This window comes from Gorilla gorilla, chromosome 6 (assembly GCF_029281585.2).
Source record: "Gorilla gorilla gorilla isolate KB3781 chromosome 6, NHGRI_mGorGor1-v2.1_pri, whole genome shotgun sequence".
NCBI classification, from domain to species: Eukaryota; Metazoa; Chordata; class Mammalia; order Primates; family Hominidae; genus Gorilla; species Gorilla gorilla.
Window position 1 is genome coordinate 161,586,653 of NC_073230.2, and position 18,896 is coordinate 161,605,548.

General features: G+C 40.6%; 1 protein-coding gene across 8 annotated transcripts in view; it reads left to right on the forward strand.

Moving 5' to 3' along the window:
* Positions 1–18,896, forward strand: part of ACTR3B (actin related protein 3B) — a 107,096-nt gene that overhangs the window by 14,197 nt on the left and 74,003 nt on the right. For 3 of the 8 annotated variants that reach the window (XR_010134787.1, XM_055392482.2, XM_055392484.2), the window contains exon 2: positions 9,450–9,505. The exons of 1 other annotated variant lie outside the window; for it this stretch is intronic. Coding sequence is in view for 6 of the 7 variants with exons in the window: in XM_055392482.2 (XP_055248457.1) it covers positions 9,450–9,505 (56 nt within the window). In the remaining variant the exon portion in view is untranslated. Of the gene's footprint in view, positions 1–9,449; positions 9,506–11,394; positions 11,920–18,896 lie in introns of those variants that run through there. 4 more of the 8 variants (XM_063708872.1, XM_055392483.2, XM_055392487.2 and 1 more) reach the window with 4 other exon arrangements.

An 18,896-nucleotide genomic window follows, 5' to 3' on the forward strand; every position in this document is an offset into this window, starting at 1 on the left:
GGTTTAATTGTTATTTTTTTGGTTTATTTAAAAATGTTTGATTTTATCATTGTACTCTGACCCTGCCAGTTAACTGTGGGTGCAGAGAACCTTTGCTTTACACATTTGGGAAAACTTGTAGAGAAGGCTGAAGCCAGGGAGGAGCAAGTGCCCAGCAGTGTGGGGCGGCAGAGGGTCTCACCATGGCCTGAGTATTTTGGGCTGTCCGCACTTGCTCCTCAGCCCTCCTGTTCCAGTCCCACAGGTACGTGGGCACCACCAAGTTCCAGAGCCTTTAAGGATCTAGGGAGTATGTTGGGCTCGTTCTGAGCTCTTGCCCCTGCTGTCTTTCTTATATCTCTAAAGTCAGGCACGATGGGTCCTCAGCTTTTCAGGGCCAAAATCTTGCTGTTGTCACCTTTTCTTTTCTCCACATCCTCATGGTTTAATATTGCTTTAAAATTTTTTTGTTGTTGTTTTTTGAGATGGAGTTTTGCTCTTGTTGCCCAGGCTGGAGTGCAATGGCGTGATCTCAACTCACTGCAACTTCCACCTCCTGGGTTCAAGCGATTCTCCTGTCTCAGCCTCCCGAGTAGCTGGGATTACAGGCATCCGCCACCACGCCCGACTAGTTTCGTATTTTTAGTAGAGATGGGGTTTCTCCCTGTTGGCCAGCCTGGTCTCGAACTCCCGACCTCAGGTGATCCACCGGCCTCGGCCTCCTGAAGTGTTGGGATTACAGGTGTGAGCCACTGTGCCTGGCCTAAATTTTTTTTTTAATTTTTAAAATAATTGCTTAAAATTTTGTTTTGCTTTGGTTTTAGTGGGGCTTTGGGAAAGAGTGAAATTAGATAATATGTTTAGTCCATCATTTAAACAGTTAAAACACTTTTAAAACACTTCAACTGGAAGTCAGAGTTTACCTTACAATAATGTTCAGAATCCACAAAAGGGCAGTGTGCTTTATGATCTTATATATACGAAGTAACATAGAGAAAAAAAAAGTACTCAGAAGGAGAAATAGAAAATTTAAGGACAGGCAAAGATGCTGGATCTGGATAAAATATTTAAGTTTGAACTTTATATATTGAATTCTTCGTTCTATAGAGACTATGCTTTTCTATGCAACAAGCCAAGGAACATTAAAAAATTGGTCATGTAATTTACATTGCACAATATGGAGATTGTGCGTTGCTTTAAAACTATTGTTAGGGTCTGGGAACAATTTGACTTTTATCAAAGCCATATTTAAACTGTGAAAAATCTTAGGAGGGAGTAGAGCTATTCTGATTGAAGTTTGGGGTTTGAGACTGGACCGCACCAGGGGTCTCAATCAAAAGAACTTCTCACAGGACACAGTTTGAGAACACCAGCCAGGCATGGTGTCGTGCACCTATAGTCTTGGCCACTCAGGAAGTTGAGGCAGATGATTGCTTGAGGCCAGGAGGTCAATGCTGCAATAAGCTATGATTGCACCACTGCACTCCAGCCTGGGTGACAGAGTGAGACCCTGTCTCAAAAAAAAAAAAAAAAAAAAAAGATGTAAAACACTGTTTTAAGATGTAACATTTCTACTTTCAAACATAAATTAATTGACCTTAGGGTCATTACCTTCTGCTTAAGACACATGGTTGGAAGAGCAGTTTCAATTATATATAAATATGTTGAGTCAACAGTAGGTTAATTTTCATGACTTTGCAGAACTGAAAAGTCTACATATTACTGCTGTCAAAAGATAGGAGCATTTAACAAGTAAAGTGGAAGAGTCTTCGTGCAAGGACTGTTTAAAATGTTTGGGGCAGGCTGGGCGTGATAGCTCAGCCTGTAATCCCAGCACTTAGGGAGGCCTAGGGTCGGGAGTTTGAGACCAGCCTGACCAACATGGAGAAACCCTGTCTCTGCTAAAAATACAAAATTAGCTGGGCGTGGTGGTGCATGCCTGTGGTGTCCCAGCTACTCGGGAGGCTGAGGCAGGAGAATCGCTTGAACCCAGGAGGCGGAGGTTGTAGTGAGCCAAGATCGCGCCATTGCACTCCAGCCTGGGCAAGAAGAGCGAAACTCCGTCTCAAAAAAAAAAAAAAATTGGGGGCAAATAATAATATATTGTATGTACAGAGAGAGGCATTGGAAAGATACACAGGAATAGAAGGTGGATAGAAGGCAGAAATGGGGTAGTGTAAGACTTCTTAAGGGATACCTTTTTATATTGCTTTGAATTTTGAGCTATAACGCATTCTTTGCTTAAAAGGCAGACATGTAACTATTGGTAGTGCTTTATGCAGCTATTGATTGGGTCTGCTTCCATAGCTTCCTCTTCTGTCTTTCCTGATTTCTGTATGAGAAAAGGTCTCAGACAAGTTAAGGGACTCATGGAAGGTGGTGTGAGTTTGAGAACATGGCTGGCAATCTGTAAGTATAGTTTATGTATTTTTGAGAGTAGTGCCTACCTCTATCATGCTAGCTTTGGGAAGGTAGTGTTAAAAAAACCAAGGGCAATGCAAAGTTGATGGTCTTGAATGCTTATATACATATGTTTGGGAAAATTGGATTAGTGTAGTTCTTCCCATTTGGGATAAAATATATATATATATAAAAGTGGAAGAGAAATGATATGACATTTTAGCATATAGAGGGACTTTCAAAGTAGAAACATAATAAAGGAAATTATTCAGGAAAATAATTGGTAGATTTGATCACCTAGACTGTTTAAATACTTATATTGCAGAAAATGTATAACAAGGTAAACAACAAGCTGGGAAAAATTAGCAATGTAATGAGCAAGCACAAATATCCTCAGTGTATAAGCATTCACACAAATTGATAAGAAGCACTAAAACTCCAGTAGAAAAGTTATCCAAGGACAATTCATGAGAGAAATAGAGATCACTAGTATACAAAAAATAATATTCAGTAATAAGTAAATAAATCAGTGCACCATGAAATCCTACTTCTTTTGAATTAGGAAATATTATCCAAAAATGGCAACATTTAACACTGAGGTAGGGATTATTACCCACGTTTTAGAGATGAAGAAACCAAGGAATGAAGGGATGAATTTACTTGCCTGAAGTCACGTAGCTGGTGCTGGGATTTGAACCTAGCATTGTGTCCCTATTAAGCTGGCCTCACATTATAAACATATACTGTTTTCAAGCACTTTCAAGCTATATTATACATCCGTTTATGGCAGTAAGTATACATCTTCATTTTTGATGGTTGTATAGAATTTTATTGAATGGATGTAATATAATTTATTTAATCTATCCTCTATTTTGAGTGTTTCCAGGTTCTGGTGGTGGTTTTGCTATTATAGTGCTTCACCGAACATTTTTGTGTGTGTATATCTTTGCATACATGTACAAATACTTATGTGGGGTAGGTTTCTAGAAAGGCACTATTTGGCTAATAGGGTATATGCATTAAAATTTTTGATAGCTAATGTGACCCTTTATAATGGCTCTTTAACCCTTTACTATCACCTGTGTATAATTTACCACCACCTTCAGTATTGGCACCAGTTTTGAATGGCTTTGCATTAAATTTGTAGGTAGATTTAGTGATATTCAATATTTCTTTAAAAAATATTGACTCTTCCTCATCCTGAACCAATTGACCAGAAAACAAAAAACAAAAAAAACAAAACGGACTCTTCCTGTGTAAGATTAAGGCATGTCTCTATTTGTCTTCTTGTATATAGAGAGTTTATTTAAAGAGCGATATTATTTTTAAGGGTAGGAGTAATAGCTTATTCATGTAGTTATGTAGTGTATTCTTAAGGGTAACATTCTATTGCTGTTGCCATTCTGAGTGGGATGTTTTCATCCATTATATGTTCTTATTGTTAGACAGGGTAGTTGTTGATTTTTGTCTATTCATTTAGTAACTGGTCATCTTTTTGAATTCCCTTATTGCTTTAGTTTTTAACTTAATTTCCTTAGTTATTCAAGGTATACAGTTATCATCTATAAAGAATGAGATTTGCCGTGCGCGGTGGCTCACGCCTGTAATCCTAGCACTTCGGGAGGCCAAGGTGGATCGCCTGAGGCCAGGAGTTCGAGACCAGCCTGGCCAACATGGTGAAACCCCGTTTTTACTAAAACTACAAAAATTAGCCGGGCGTGGTGGTGCACGCCTGTAGTCCCAGCTACTCAGGAGGCTGAGGCAGAAGAATCCCTCAAACATGGGAGGTGGAGGTTGCAGTGAGCCGAGATTGTGCCACTGCACTCCAGCCTGGGTGACAGAGCAAGACTCCGTCCAAAAAAAAAAAAAAAAGAATTAAATTTTAATCTCCTCCTTCTTCCCAAAATCCTTTTCCTTTACTCTGTTCTTTTTGATTTGTAATATCTAATTCTTCCTAAACAGTGTAAAATCAGAATAATGATAGTAGATCTCCTTGGCTTAATTCTGGCTTCAATAAGGATTCTTCTAGTGTTTTATTTTATTTTGGTTTGAGATTTTTTTTTTCTGCCATCATCTCTTCCTAAGGAATCTTTCCCTTTTTAGTTTAAGTTTTTTACTTTCCTGGGTTGAGCCTAGTTTTTTTTTTTTTTTTTTTTTTTACTACTTCTGTTTTTTTATTTATTTTTGATTTTTTTTGAGATAGAGTCTCACTCTGTTGCCCAGGTTGGAGTGCAGTGGCGCCAGGGCTCACGCGATTCTTGTGCCTCAGCCTCCTGAGTAGCTGGGACTGCAGGCACGTGCCACCATGCCCAGCTAATTTTTTGTATTTTAGTATAGAGATGGGGTTTTACCATGTTGCCCAGGGCAGTCTTGAACTCCTGAGCTCAGGTGATCCAATGCCTCAGACTCCCAAAGTGCTGGGATTACAGGTGTGAGCCACTGTGCTTGGCCTTTTTTCACTACTTCTTAATTGCATAGTTTGAATTGAAAAGCATTTCCTACATTTTTTTTTTTCATAGAGTACCTAAACACACAGTGTTTTAAATAATAAGACAAAATTGCTGCATTTGGTAGCTGGGCTCGGTGGCTCACACCTATAATCCTAGCACTTTGGGAGGCCAAGGTGGGAGGAACCCTTGAGCCCAAGAGTTTGAGACCAATCTGGGCAACATAGGAAGACCCCTCTCTACAAAAAATAAAAAAAAAACTTAGCCGGGTGTGATGGCATGTGCCTGTGGTCCCAGCTACTTGGGAGGCTGAAGTGGGAGGATCACTTGAGCCCAGGAGGTTGAGGCTGCAGTGAGCCGTGATCACACCACTGTACTCCAGCCTGGGTGACAGAGTGAGACTGTGTCTCAAAAAAAAAAAAAAAAAAAAAAAAGGACATATGAGTTATTTCTTCTGAACTTCTGACCAGTATTAAACTTCAGTATTATAGATATATCGTGCTAAATGTGGTGGGTGGAAGAAGGGTTTGGTATAATGTGACAGTGAGGAAGCTTGCATTATATAAAAATGCTAAAGGTGACTTCATGTGGCATAGTTGAGGTCAGTGAGTTCTAAGCTGGTTGACCACCAGAACCATGCGGGTGAGCGAGGGGTGTTAAGAACACAGATGCCCAGCCTTCTCTGGAGATTCCCATTTAGTGAATCGCGCACAGCCCCTGGGAATCTGTTTCCGTAGTTTCCCAGGTGATCTGGTCAGCCACATGTGGCTTATTCTTCCTTGATGCCTACCCAGATCTTAAACTTGCCTTCCAGGTAAAGTAAGCCATGCTACAACTGGAAAACTCAATCTGAAGTCCTGTAACTAATAGGTAAACATTTTGAGGAATACTTTGAGGACCTGGGCCATGTCCACCCGCCTCCCCTATCCTCAGTCTGAGTACGGCTCAGTGACTAGTACAGTGCCTGCTACATTGTTACTAGCTAGTAAACTGGTTGAAATAGGGAATGTTTCTTTTTTTGGTAAATGGTGTCTTGAGCACTTGCCATATTTAAGAATTGTGTTTTGCTTTTGTTTTTTTGGTCCTGCTCTTCATGGCATTGAGCTGTGATGTTAACATCTCTAATGGGGCAGGCCAGTCTAGCATTGCGTTCTCCTCCTGGGAAAGAATTTGAGGATGCGTACTTTTTAGATGACATCTACTGAGTTATATTTAATAGATTGTCATTGAAGTTAGTGATGGATGAGCCTATGTTGGTGCAGATTTTATTAAAATTTTAAATTTGAATGTCTCAAATTTTGTTTGATGTTTGTTACATTATGATTATTCAAAGTAACAAAACTTCAAGTGTATTTGATACTATTAATATGTAAGGAATAGCCCAGGAAAGTGGAAAGATATTATATTAGAATAAAGTGATCTGAAGAATTTGTGCTTTTGCCAGTGTTTTTAAAAATAATGTCAGTTCTGCTAGGAGGGTAAGGATCTCATAGTAAGTTGTTAACACATAAGAATATTAGGGCCAGGCACGGTGGCTAACGCCTGTAACCCAGCACTTTGGGAGGCCAAGGCAGGCAGATCACAAGGTCAGGAGTTCGAGACCAGCCTGGTCAACATGGTGAAACCCCATCTCTACTGAAAATACAAAAATTAGCCAGGTGTGGTGGCAGGCGCCTGTAATTCCAGCTACTGAGGAGGCTGAGGCAGGAGAATCGCTTGAAACAGAAAGGCGGAGGTTGCAGTGAGCTGAGATCGCGCCATGGCACTCTAGCCTGCTCGAAAGAGCGAAACTCTGTCTCAAAAAAAAGAAAAAAATTAATATGTCTTCATGTTTGCCTCAGTCACGAAAATCATTGTTGGCTTAATGTCATTGATACTTAAGGTACCCGTGTGACTTTGACAGAGACCTCCTTCCAAGACTATACTGTCTAAAAGAATGTTGTGACTTAAGAATCTGAACATTCCAGCAGCTGTTGCTGAGTCGTATCATTAGTGTTTAGTTGAATTTTAGAGCTGTGAGCCTAACAGTGCTCAAGTCTGTTTTTGTAGTCTGACCTTTTCCTGCTGTGGGCCATAGTTATGATTTCAGGGTACAAAACTTTGGGATGGAAATGAGGCATAGTTGTTGAAGGCCTATCAGGTATCTACTAGATTTACCATTTGTTTCATACATTTCATTCTCACCACTATACAAATTAAACTGTCCATGGTGCACAGTGGGAAGAATGAATGCTATCACTTGGGATACAGAACAAATTGCTTTTTGTTTGTTTTTTTAAACTTTTCAGATTTTTTTTTTTTTTTTTCGAGACAGGGTCTCGCTCTGTCACCCGGGCTACAGGGCAGTGGGGCAGTCATAGTTCACTGCAACCTCGAACTCCTGGGCTTAACGGGTCCTCTTGCCTCAGTCTATTATCCCCATTTTATAGTAACTGACATACAGATAGGTAAAGTAACTTGCCCAAAGATACACATTTGGCAAATAGTGGGGCTGGGATTTGAACTCAGTGTGGTGCCAAAGTGCATGATCTTAACCAGTATAGTATACTCAAAATACGAAGATGATATAATAGCCTGAATGAAACTTAGCACCTAATTTTAATAAATGTTAACGTTTTACCATATTCGTTTCAGTGTTTTTTTTTTTTTTTTTTTTTCTGAAACCCATTACACATAGGCCACTGCTCCTCTTTAAGTAGGAGATTGTAGGAGATGATGTCTGTGATTTTTTTTTCTGGTTCCATCAGATTCTTTTTCTGACTTTCAGCCTCCCTCTTGCAAATATTGGTCCTTCCGCTAGCAGTTTGACAATGATTACCTTTTTTACAACTGGTGAGAATACATTGAGCAGTTATTTCTGGAGTATTTGCCATGTGCCAGGCACTGTGCCGGGGGTGTAGATATAACCGTGAGAAAGGACCCTGTTCTGGGCAGCGTGTGGAACTCATAGTCTAACAGTGTGGGAAGTTGGATTTATTTAAGCATAAGGTGCATCATTTTTGTGGGAAGTAGCTGAGGTAGCTTGTTAAAGACACAGATTCGATGATTTTAGTGATTTCTGGTCTGCTTGTTGGATTCCATAGGCATCTTTAGCCTTGGGTTAGTAATTCACTTATTTATATTTATTTTCTGGAATATAATTCCAGAAATATGTTAAAATTGGGAAGGATCTGGAATTCTAAAGGTCAGGCTCTCTATTGTCTCCATCCTGGGTTGGCTCTTGGTTGGCTCTGAATTCTACCTTGTAGGTGGAACCCCGGAGTGGAGTTGTGGTAGGTCCACTTGGCCTTGTACTCTGTTTCCAGCTCTTGAGTTGTGGAGCTGGAGAGGGCTTCACCTGGGTCTTGCCTCCAGAAGCTCCTTGTAGGCCTGAGGAGTCTCAGGACTTGGCATTGCCCTGGCTCCTGTTGCACGAAGACCTCAGGTCCTGTGGAAGTTGAGCAGCAATGTGTGATTTGAGGGGAGCTGACTTGTTTTTTTTTTGGTTTCCCCAGACCTTATCCATTCACCGTGTGTTCAAAAATAGTAAAATTAGCATATGGTAAACCATACTTAAAAATCGTAAAATTAATTTATTAGAATTTAGCAATATTACCAGATCAAAAATTTAATATTAAGCATATTGAAATAATTTTTAAAATTGAATGAATGAAGTTAGTTTCAACACTGCTAGTGTTAGCAGTGTTGAAATAATAATAATAAGCATTGTTACAGAATGACGGCTTGGTTGTCCAGACGTTACTGTGAATTAGAGTAGTCCTAATAGGAAAGGAAGCGCTGATGAGTCTTCTCGATTTGCTTACCGCGTTTCAACTTTATTTCCAGCAGATGGTTCTGAGTGGTGGTTTTTTCCCACCACCCCCCCTTTTATATTTAGGAGATCAGCAAATGCTTTTGGAACAGATAGTAGTATTTTGGCATTTGTTTTAGTTAAGACTTTTGGAATCTATCATGCAGTGTCTTGACAGAAAATGGGCTCCTTCTGAAATGAGATGATAAAGAGATGCTCTTGTCAGATGATTCTCAGGAGACGGCAGTAGCTGTTTCTTAGACATATGCCATGACATTTTAAGAAAATTATATAATCATTTTCTAACCGCCGCCCCCCACCCCGCAAAGTTCAGGAAGTTTGTATAAAAGTTCTAGGAAGTAAGTATACTTCTTAGAGAGCCAGTGTTGGAATTAGCCTGCATATGTAGATGGGAGTTCTTTTTCTGCACTTCACTAATGTGGGCAGTTTAATCAACTTCTCAGTGCCTCCCTTTTCTCATTTGCAAAACAGGGATAATTTCTACTTTCTTCACAGGGTTTTTGTAAAGATAGAGTGTAAAAGCACTTTTAAAGTTATTAGGGATGCATAAATGTAATTTATATGTTAGTATATCTGTGTTTCTTTTTTTCTACTAGAAACAAGCATAATATTTTAAGTTTTTGCGAAACTGCTTTCTTTGAAATTAGTGTTTGATTCTCAGTGATCACAAGTTTTTTTTTTTTTTTTTAATTTCAAGGAGTATTCTGAGGCTTGCTACTTTAGGACTTGGAGAGCTTATAATAAAAGACATTAATCCAATATAGACGAGAGTATTGTTATCTAAACATGTGTTGATGACTTTGTGCTTTTAGGTATACCAAGCTTGGCTACGCAGGCAACACTGAGCCCCAGTTCATTATTCCTTCATGTAAGTAAAGCTCTATCCTTGGGTTTATAAAGGTCTGTGTTTCTCAGAATTGTTCTAAGTGTTCTGATTCTGTTTTTCAAGGTATATTAATGTACTTACCATCTTCTTTTAGAAGACTGTTCTGGTTACCCCACAACTTTCTAGTCCTTCTGTTCCATTCTGATAAAGCCCCTTGTCACTGTCGTTGGAATCTCAGCTTGGATAGTCAGCAGGGTCCATTTATTCAATTATAAATGCCTGAACTGCCTAGAAAAAGTATATCTGGTCTTTAAGGTTAATTTGTAATTTTAAGTACATACAGTCTGTTAGCTTAGTAACTTAATGGACTGAATATCTCTTGTACTACACTATTCACTCTATTGAAAGATTTTTTTTTTTTTGGTGGAAATGATAGGCCTGATGACTGTTTTTATTGTGTTTAGTAGTATTCTGTTTTTGTTTAAGTTTTAATCAGTAGAGAATAACAGAAGTGTCCTTGCAGTTTGGCATGGGGCGTTCTACTCACTCTTTATTTCTTGTAGGAGTCTTCCCGAGGTTAGTCGGTTGTTAAAGGATAGGATTCTTGGCTGGGCGTGGTGGCTCACGCATGTAATCCCAGCACTTTGGGACGCTGAGGCGGGTGGATCAGCTGAGGTCAGGAGTTCAAGACCAGCCTGACCAACATGTTGGAACCCTGTCTCTATCAAAAATACAAAAATTAATTGGGTGTGGTGGCAAGTACCTGTAATCCCAGCTACTCGGGAGGGGAGGCAGAAGAATCACTTGAACCTGGGGGGTGGAGGTTGCAGTGAGCCGGGATCGTGCCACTGCACTCCAGCCTGAGTGACAAGAGTGAAACTCCGTCAAAAAAAAAAAAAAAAAGATAGGATTCCCTGGAACTATCTATATTTCAGGTTATTATTTGGAAACAGTTTTCTAAAGAGTAGGATGTATTAATCAAGAGAAAGTGAAACTGTTCTCTACATGTAGCTCTAATAAGATAAGTTGTGATTTTAGAAATTGTAAGTTTTTAGAGGGCCACGATGTTGTAATAACAGGCTTTGTCAACAGTGGGGAACGTCGACAGGGAAAAAGCAGCTGGAGAGAAGGTGCTTGATTAGTGCTTATTCAGGGGAGGGCTAAAGCTGTGTTTGGTGAATGTGGGTATTCACATCACTAGAAAGTGGACTCCAGATTCTTTGAGAACATTTAAGTAACCTCATTCCAGTTCCTTGCTTGCTGAAAAACTGGCCATGAATGTGATTTTCTAGATCTAAACGCTCTGCTGCCATGAATGGGTTATCCTGATGACAGGCATGATTGGTCTGCTGTGTCCTCATTTTGAATTCAGAAACGAGTGTCTTAGTGTGCTTGGGCTGCCATAACAAAATACTAAAGACTGGGGAAATTAATGTTATCATAGTCTGGAGGTTGGAAGTCCAAGATCAAGGTGCCGTCAGGGTTGGTTTCCGGTGAGGCCTCTCTCCACGGCCTGCAGAGGGCTGCCTTCTCTCTGTGTCCTCCCATGGTCTCATCTCTGTGTCAGTGTGTGGGGTTGCTGGGGACCTCGCTGGTGTCTCTTTCTCTGCTGATAAGGCCACCACTCTTATTGATGGGGACCCCACATTTACCCCAACCACCTCTCTAAAAGTTTCGTCTCCAAATCCAGTCACATTGAGGGTTAGGGCTTCTGCATAGTGAATTCTGTGGGGACATGGTTCAGTCCATGACAATTGGTGTTCTGTAGGATGAATCAGTCTTTTGTGAATTTCATTAATGTGAATGCCCCAGAACCCGATCATTCCATGCTGAGTTGATAAATTGAACTCCCTGAGTTTTCAAAGCAGAAGATTAGATTTTAACCTTGTTAAGTGCGACAGCTATAAAAGGCTGACCTTGCACCTTTTGCTTTAATGTGTTGCCATTTAAAGCTGTCGGTAGCATTCAGTTGGCTGCCCCATTTAACCTGTCATCATTAATAGAGACGGGAAGCGAAGACAGTTATTATCAGGATTTCATTCACTGTCAAAAAGCAGGAGAGCTCTCAGACTGCAGCTATCAGAACCTTAGCAGTCGCAGAAGCTAGGAGGATAATACAAATGTCAAAGAGGTGGGAGTGAAAGAACAGTTACATTGTTGGGCTGAGTTTGTTGCCAGAGAGAGAGAGAGAGAGAGAGAGAGAGAGAGAGAGAGAGAGAGAGAGAGAGAGAGAGAGAGAGAGCGAGAGAGAGAGCGATAGAGAAGAGAGGCCCCAGGAGTCAAGGTTAGAAGATGTTCGGGCAGCAGTGAGGATACTGAGATGGGGAAGTGAGGGCCTGGGTCACCGTGGATGGTTGGCCTGCTGCGTGTCTTGGGGCTGGGAGTGGAACCATTTTGTGCAAGTGTGTGGATGTGTGGTGAGTGCTGGAGCAAGACTTTCTCTGCGTGGCATGGAGGTGAGGTGCTGTGGGGGTGTGGAGAAGCAGGGGTGCTGTGGGATGGTGGGGAGAGCGCCAGGAGGTGGAGACGACCTGTGGGGAAGGACTGGGTGGCAAGGGACTTGCAAGTGTCCTCTTAAGGAATTCTGTTTTTATTTTGCATACCAGGAATTTTCAGACTGTTTTGGAGGCTTCTCTCTGGGGCCTGGCCCACTGGACTAGAGAATCCTCAAGCCCCGTCCCTGCCTCCAGGGGCGGCTCTGCTTATGTCTGGGTTGTTGGAGCTTCTGTGCAGAATTTGCTTGGTTGCTTGAAGAAAGTTATTCCCTACTTTTTTTTCTTAAGTTGTTGGAGGATATTGGTGGTCCTGCCGCAGCTTCAGGCGGAGAATGTGTGGTGATCAGAGAATGTGTGGTGTAGAAAGAGGCTAGAGGAGGAGCAGCGAGGGGCCGAGAAAAAGGGCGCACATTTTAGACATTCAATATTGGAAGAGTTCAGGTGTGAAGAGGTTTAAGGCCTAGGGAAGAGAGTTAGGCTGCAGATAGAAAATATAACAGTGGGCTGGGCGCGGTGGCTCACGCCTGTAATCCTAACACTTTGGGAGGCCAAGGTGGGCGAATCACCTGAGGTCAGGGATTTGAGACCAGCCTGGCCAAAATGGCAACACCCCATCTCTACTAAAAATACAAAAATTAACCCGGGATGGTGGCGGGTGCCTGTAATCCCAGCTACTCGGGAGGCTGAGGCAGGGGACTCACTTGAACCCGGGAGGTGGAGGTTGCAGTGAGCCGAAATTGCACCACTGCACTCCAGCCTGGGGGACAGAGTGAGGTTCCGTCTCAAAAAAAAAAAAAAACAAAAAAAAGAAACAAACCCCACACACGAAAACCCCATGGACTCACCACCAAGAATGAACACGTCATTACTGCATATTTCATCTCTGTATCAGAGTAAATGAATAAATGGCACATTATAGGTTGAGTATCAGCCCTCTCTTCTTTTCGTCTTTTCTTTCCTCTGGTGGATATTTTCTGGTTGTGTTTCTATTCCATTTTTATCCGTATATTACATGTACAAAGATACATTGTTTTGTGAGTTCAGACATTTCCAATATGGTATCACACTGTAAATAACTTTCTGCATGGTCTTTAAAAAGAAAAACCCTCAATATTATGTTTTTATCATGTATCAGTGCTGATACATACAGATCTACATCAGAATTCTAACGTGAATATACAACAATTTTTTTCCTTTTGGGCATTTTTCACAGTTCTCTGTTATATAAAATGGTGCAGTAAAAATTTCCTTATGCATATCTGCTAGTTTCCTGAGAGGAAATAATCAGAAATTGTTTTGTCACAGAGTGTACACCCCTTCATCCTTAGGCAACACCTTATTAGGTATTGCCACGTTACTCCTCCAGGAGGCTGTTCTGATGGATATCCCATCAGCAGTGTGTGAGAGTTTCTGTTTCGTAGATCCTTGATAATTGGTATTGTGTGACTTACATTTTGGTCAGTCTAATGAATGTAAAATGATGGCTCATTCAAAAAATTTCTATTTCTCAGATTACTGGTAAGGTTGAGCACCTTTCATTGCCTGTTCATATCTTTGCCCATTTTTCTATTGCATTTTTAAATGGAATTATAGGAACTCTTTGTAGAGGTTAAATATGAATTTTTCGCAGATACTTTTTTATTCTATGACATTTTTAAAAATTATCTTTTATCATCTAGAAATTTAAAATTTTGATATAGTAATACTTTTCAGTCTTTTTCTTTTATGATTTGTTTCTGTTTAAAAAATGCATTTCTACTCCAAAGTCATAAAGACTTTCTGTATTTTTTCTAAGAAAATTTTAAGTTAATTTGTAAGTATGGTGTGAAGTAGATAGGTAATTTTGTTTTCCATGCGGAAGGCTAGTTGTCCCAACACTATTTATTAAAGAGTGCGTTCCCATTTGGCACACCTCTTTGATCATATCGAGGTACCATTTATGCTTGGGAATGTTTTCGGTGTCTTTTGTTTCATTGATGTATTTATCTGTGTTCCATACGTTCCATACTCACAGTGTTAAACACTATGACTTTATCATGTTTTAATCTAGTGGGTTCGATTCCTACTCATTTTTTTTCTCAGAATAGCTTTGGCTCTTACTCTTTAGTGTTCATTTTAGAATCAGCTTAAGTTCCATGAAAATTATAATGGGGTTTTGATTATTATTATTATTATTTTTATTTTTTTGAGATGGAGTTTCGTTCTTGTTGCCCAGGCTGGAGTGCAATGGCGTGATCTCGGCTCATTGCAACCTCCGCCTCCCAGGTTCAAATGATTCTCCTGCCTCAGCCTCCCGAGTAGCTGGAATTACAGGCGCCCACCACCACGTCCAGCTAATTTTTGTATTTTTAGTAGAGACGTCCAGCTAATTTTTGTATTTTTAGTAGAGATGGGGTTTCACCATGTTGGCCAGGCTGGTCTGGAACTCCTGACCTCATGATCCTCCTGCCTTGGCCTCCCAAAGTGCTGGAATTACAGGTGTGAGCTACTGTGCCCGGCCTTGATTATTATTTATAGATTAATTGGGGAAAAATTTGACATCAAATTTGACTTTCGTGGATAGGAATTGAGTATTCCTATCCTTGAAGATGGTATATGTGTTTTATTGTTTATTCGTGTCTCTTGTGTTTTTCAGTAGTGTTCTAAGGTTCTAAAGTTTTTTTTTTTTTTTTGAGATGGAGTCTTGCCCTGTTGCCCAGGCTGGAGTGCAGTGGCACAGTCTCAGCTCACTGCAATATCCACCTCCCGGGTTCAAGCGATTCTCCTGCCCTCAGCCTCACGAGTAGTTGGGACTACAGGTGCACGCCACCATGCTCAGCTAATTTTTGTATTTTTAGTAGGGACGGGATTTCACTATGTTGGCCAGGCTGGTCTTGAACTCCTGACCTTGTGATTCACCCACCTCAGCTTCCCAGCGTGCTAGGATTACAGGAGTGAGCCACTGCACCTGGCCTTAAAGTATTCTTTAAAAAGCTCTTACAGGCCAGGCGCAGTGGTTCACACCTGTAATTCCAGCATTTTGGGAGGGCTAAGGTGGGTGGATCACTTGAGGCCAGGAGTTAGAGACCAGCCCAGCCAACATGGTGAAACCTTGTCTCTACTAAAAAATACAAAAATTAGCCGGATGTGGTGGCTCACACCTGTAATCCCAGCTACTTGGAAGGCTGAGGCATGAGAATTGCTTGAGCCTGGGAATGGAGGTTGCAGTGAGCTGAGATTGTGCCACTGCACTCCAGCCTGGGCAGCAGAACCAGACGCTGTCTCAAAACAACAACAACAACAACAACAAACAGCAACAACAACAAAGCCCTTACACTCGTACACAGAGGGCTGGACACAGTGGCTCACACCTGTAATTGCAGCACTTTGGTAGGCCGAGGTGGGAGGATTGCTTGAGCCCAGGAGTTTGAGACCAGCCTTGGCAACATAGTGAGACCCTGTCTCTACCAGAAATAAAAATAAATTAGCTACATGTAGTGACACTCACCTGTGGTCCCAGCTACTTGGGAGGCTGAGGTGGGATGATTGCTTGAGCCCAGGAGATCGAGGCTGGAGTGAGTTGTGATTGCACCACTACACTCCTGCCTGGGTGACATAGTGAGACTTTGTCTCAAAAACAAGCAAAACCCCAAAACAACTCTTCCATAGTTTTTGCTAGCTTTATTTTTAGGTACCTTTAAGTTTTCGTTGCTGTCGTCAAAATATTTTAAAAATTCTATTTTCTAATTCATTATTGCCAGCATATGGGAATGTTACTGAGGTTTGTAAGATTTTTGTTTTAATCCAGCAACCTTTTTTGACCTCTCTTATTTAATAGTCTGCAGATTCTTTAAAGTTTTCTGTGCAGACTATTGTATTGCCTTCAAATAGTGGTTATTTTGTCTCTTCCAATTCTAACACTTCGTGTTTCTTTTCTTGGTCTTGCTGTGTTGGCTAGAACTTCTATTAAAATAGTGATCAGAACTGCAGACAGCAGGTGCTTTTTTGACTTTCTGACTTTAAAGAGAATGGGATTTTATTATAGTACTCTACTAGTGATAACTGTAGGTTTTTGTGGAAATGCTTTTTCAGATTAAAACAATGCTCTTCTATTCCTAGTTTAATCTGAGGGTTTTTTTTAATTAAAAAAATCATGAATGACAGTGAGTATTGACATTTAGTCAAAGCTTTTCTGTTATTGAGATGATCATATGGTTTTGGACGTTTGTACTCTTTCTTTTTTTTTTTTTTTTTTTTTGAGACACTGTACTTTAAGGCTGGAGTGTAGTGGCTTGATCATGACTCACTGCAGCCTTGACTTTCCAGGTTCAAGAGATCCTCCCACCTCAGCCTCCCAAGTAGCTGGGACCACACGTGGGAGCCATCATGTCTGGCTAATTTTTAAATTTTTCATAGAGATGGGGTCTCATTATATTGCCTGTCCTGGTCTCGAACTTCTGGGCTTATGCAATCCTCCCACCTTGGTCTCTCAAAGTGTTGAAATTATAGGTGTGAGCCACCCCACCTACTCTTAATAGGAGGAGTTACTTTAATACATTTTCAAATATTGAACAGTTATTTCTTTTCTTTTTTTTCTTCTTGTAGAGATGGGGGTCTCTCTTTGTTGCCCAGGCTGGTCTCAAACTCCTGGCCTCCAGTGATCCTCCTGCCTCAGCCTCCCAGAGCACTGGGATTACAGGAATGAGCCACCTTGTCCAGCTTGAACAATTATTTCATTTTTGGGATAAATCCTACTTGGCTATGAAATATGAAGTACATGCTGAACTGTAATTGCAAATATTTACTTGAGAACTTTGCATCAATATTCAAAAGTGAGATTGGACTGTAATTTTGATTTCTTGTTTTTGTCTGGTTGTGTATCAGGATTATATGGGCTTCATAAAATGAGTTTGTTAGCTTTCTTTTTTTATTCTCTGGAACAGTTTGCATAAGATAAGAATTGTTTATTCCTTCAAGCTTTAGTAAAAATATCTAACAGTCTTTTGAGAAATATACTGGATTAAAAAATTACTATTGTAGTGTCTCTCAACTGTTGTAGCAAATGTTCTGAAGTATCTGTGTCTTAAGTCCTTAGATACACTCTTCTTGATAACCTTCCTTAGATTGCCCTCAGATGACTTTTTTGGCATTTAGGAAAGTAGTCATGTCTTTTCTTGGTTACCCACATCCTATAATCCTATACCCAAACACAATTTTTTTTAACTGCAGAGCTTGTTAGAAAAAAGAATTGTTCTTTTTTTTTTTTTTTTTTGAGACAGAGTCTTGCTCTGTCGCCCAGGCTGGAGTACAGTGCCATGATCTTGGCTCACTGCAACCTTCACCTCCTGGGTTCAAGCAATTCTGCCTCAGCCTCCCAAGTAGCTGGGATTACCGACGTGTGCCACCATGCCCGGCTGATTTTTGTAATTTTAATAGAGACAGGGTTTCACTGTGTTGCCCAGTCTGGTCTTGAACTCCTGGCCTCAAGCTATCCACCTGCCTCAGTCTGTCAAAGTGATGACAGGCGTGAGCCGCTGTGCCGGCCCATTGTTCTTTATTATTAAGTTTAATCTTGTTAGTTTTGATTCATCATTATAGCTGAAGTGTTTTATTTTCTAGTTTAAGTCATTTATAAACTCTGTATTTAAAATATTTTATTTTGAAATAATTATAGATTAATAGGAAGTTGCAAAGATAGTTTAGAGAGATCCTGTGTACACTTTTCCTATTTTGCCCCCAAAGGTTGCATCTTACAAATTGCAGTGCAATATTATAACCAGAAGTGAGACCCTGTCTCTAAAAAATAAAAACAAAAACAGACCAGCCCCAGGAAAGGGATGTTGGTACAATGTGTGTGTGTAGTTCTATGTCATTGTAATTCTACCTGTAGATTCCTTGAACTACCACTGTAATAAAGTTACAGAATTATTTTCTCACTACCAAGATCTCTCTGGTGCTATTCCTATATAATTACACTTACTCCTCTCCCTCCACTGTTCTTAACCACTACTCTGTTTTCATCTCTATAATTTTATCATCTCCATAATATATGTTCTTCAATAGATTAATATTTAAACTGATGGTGGTACATCATACACTAAATACTACTCAGCAGTAATGCTACTACTCATACAGTGTGTGCCTTTTTTTGGGACAGAATCTCGCTTTGTTGCCCAGGCTGGAGTGCAGTGGCGTGATCTCGGCTTACTGTGACCTCTGCCTCCTGGGTTCAAGCGATTCTCCTGCCTCAGCCTCCTGAGTAGCTGGGATTACAGGTGCCCACCACCACGCCCGGCTAATTTTTGTATTTTTAGTAGAGATGGGTTTTCACCATGTTGGCCAGGCTGGTCTCAAACTCCTCAAGTGATCCACCTGCCTCGGCCTTCCAAAGTGCTGGGATTACAGGTGTGAGCCACTGTGCCTGGCCCCCCATTTCTAATATAATTGTCTTAAATCTTTCCTTGATATACATTGAATCTCATGAGATTCACATCAGTTATAATTTTTGCTTCAACTGCCAGACATAATTTAGAAAACGCAAGAGGAAAAGGAAAATAATTATGATCCATATTTTTGCTCTTTCCATTGTTCTTTCTTTTTTCTTGATGTACCCAAATTCCTTCTTTTATCATTTCTTTTCTCTTTAGAGAACTTCCTTTAGCCATTCTTTTTAATATTTATTTATTTTTTCTTAATTAAAGAAACATAGGCCGGGCACGGTGGCTTATGCCTGTAATCCCAGCACTTTGGGAGGCAGAGGCAGGCGGGTCATGAGGTCAAGAGATTGAGACCATCCTGGCCAACATGGTGAAACCCTGTCTCTACTAAAAATACAAAAATTAGCTGGGTGTGGTGGCGTGCACCTGTAGTCCCAGCTATTTCGGGAGGCTGAGGCAGGAGAATTGCTTGAACCCAGGAGGCGGAGCTTGCAGTGAGCTGAGATCGCGCCACTGCACTCC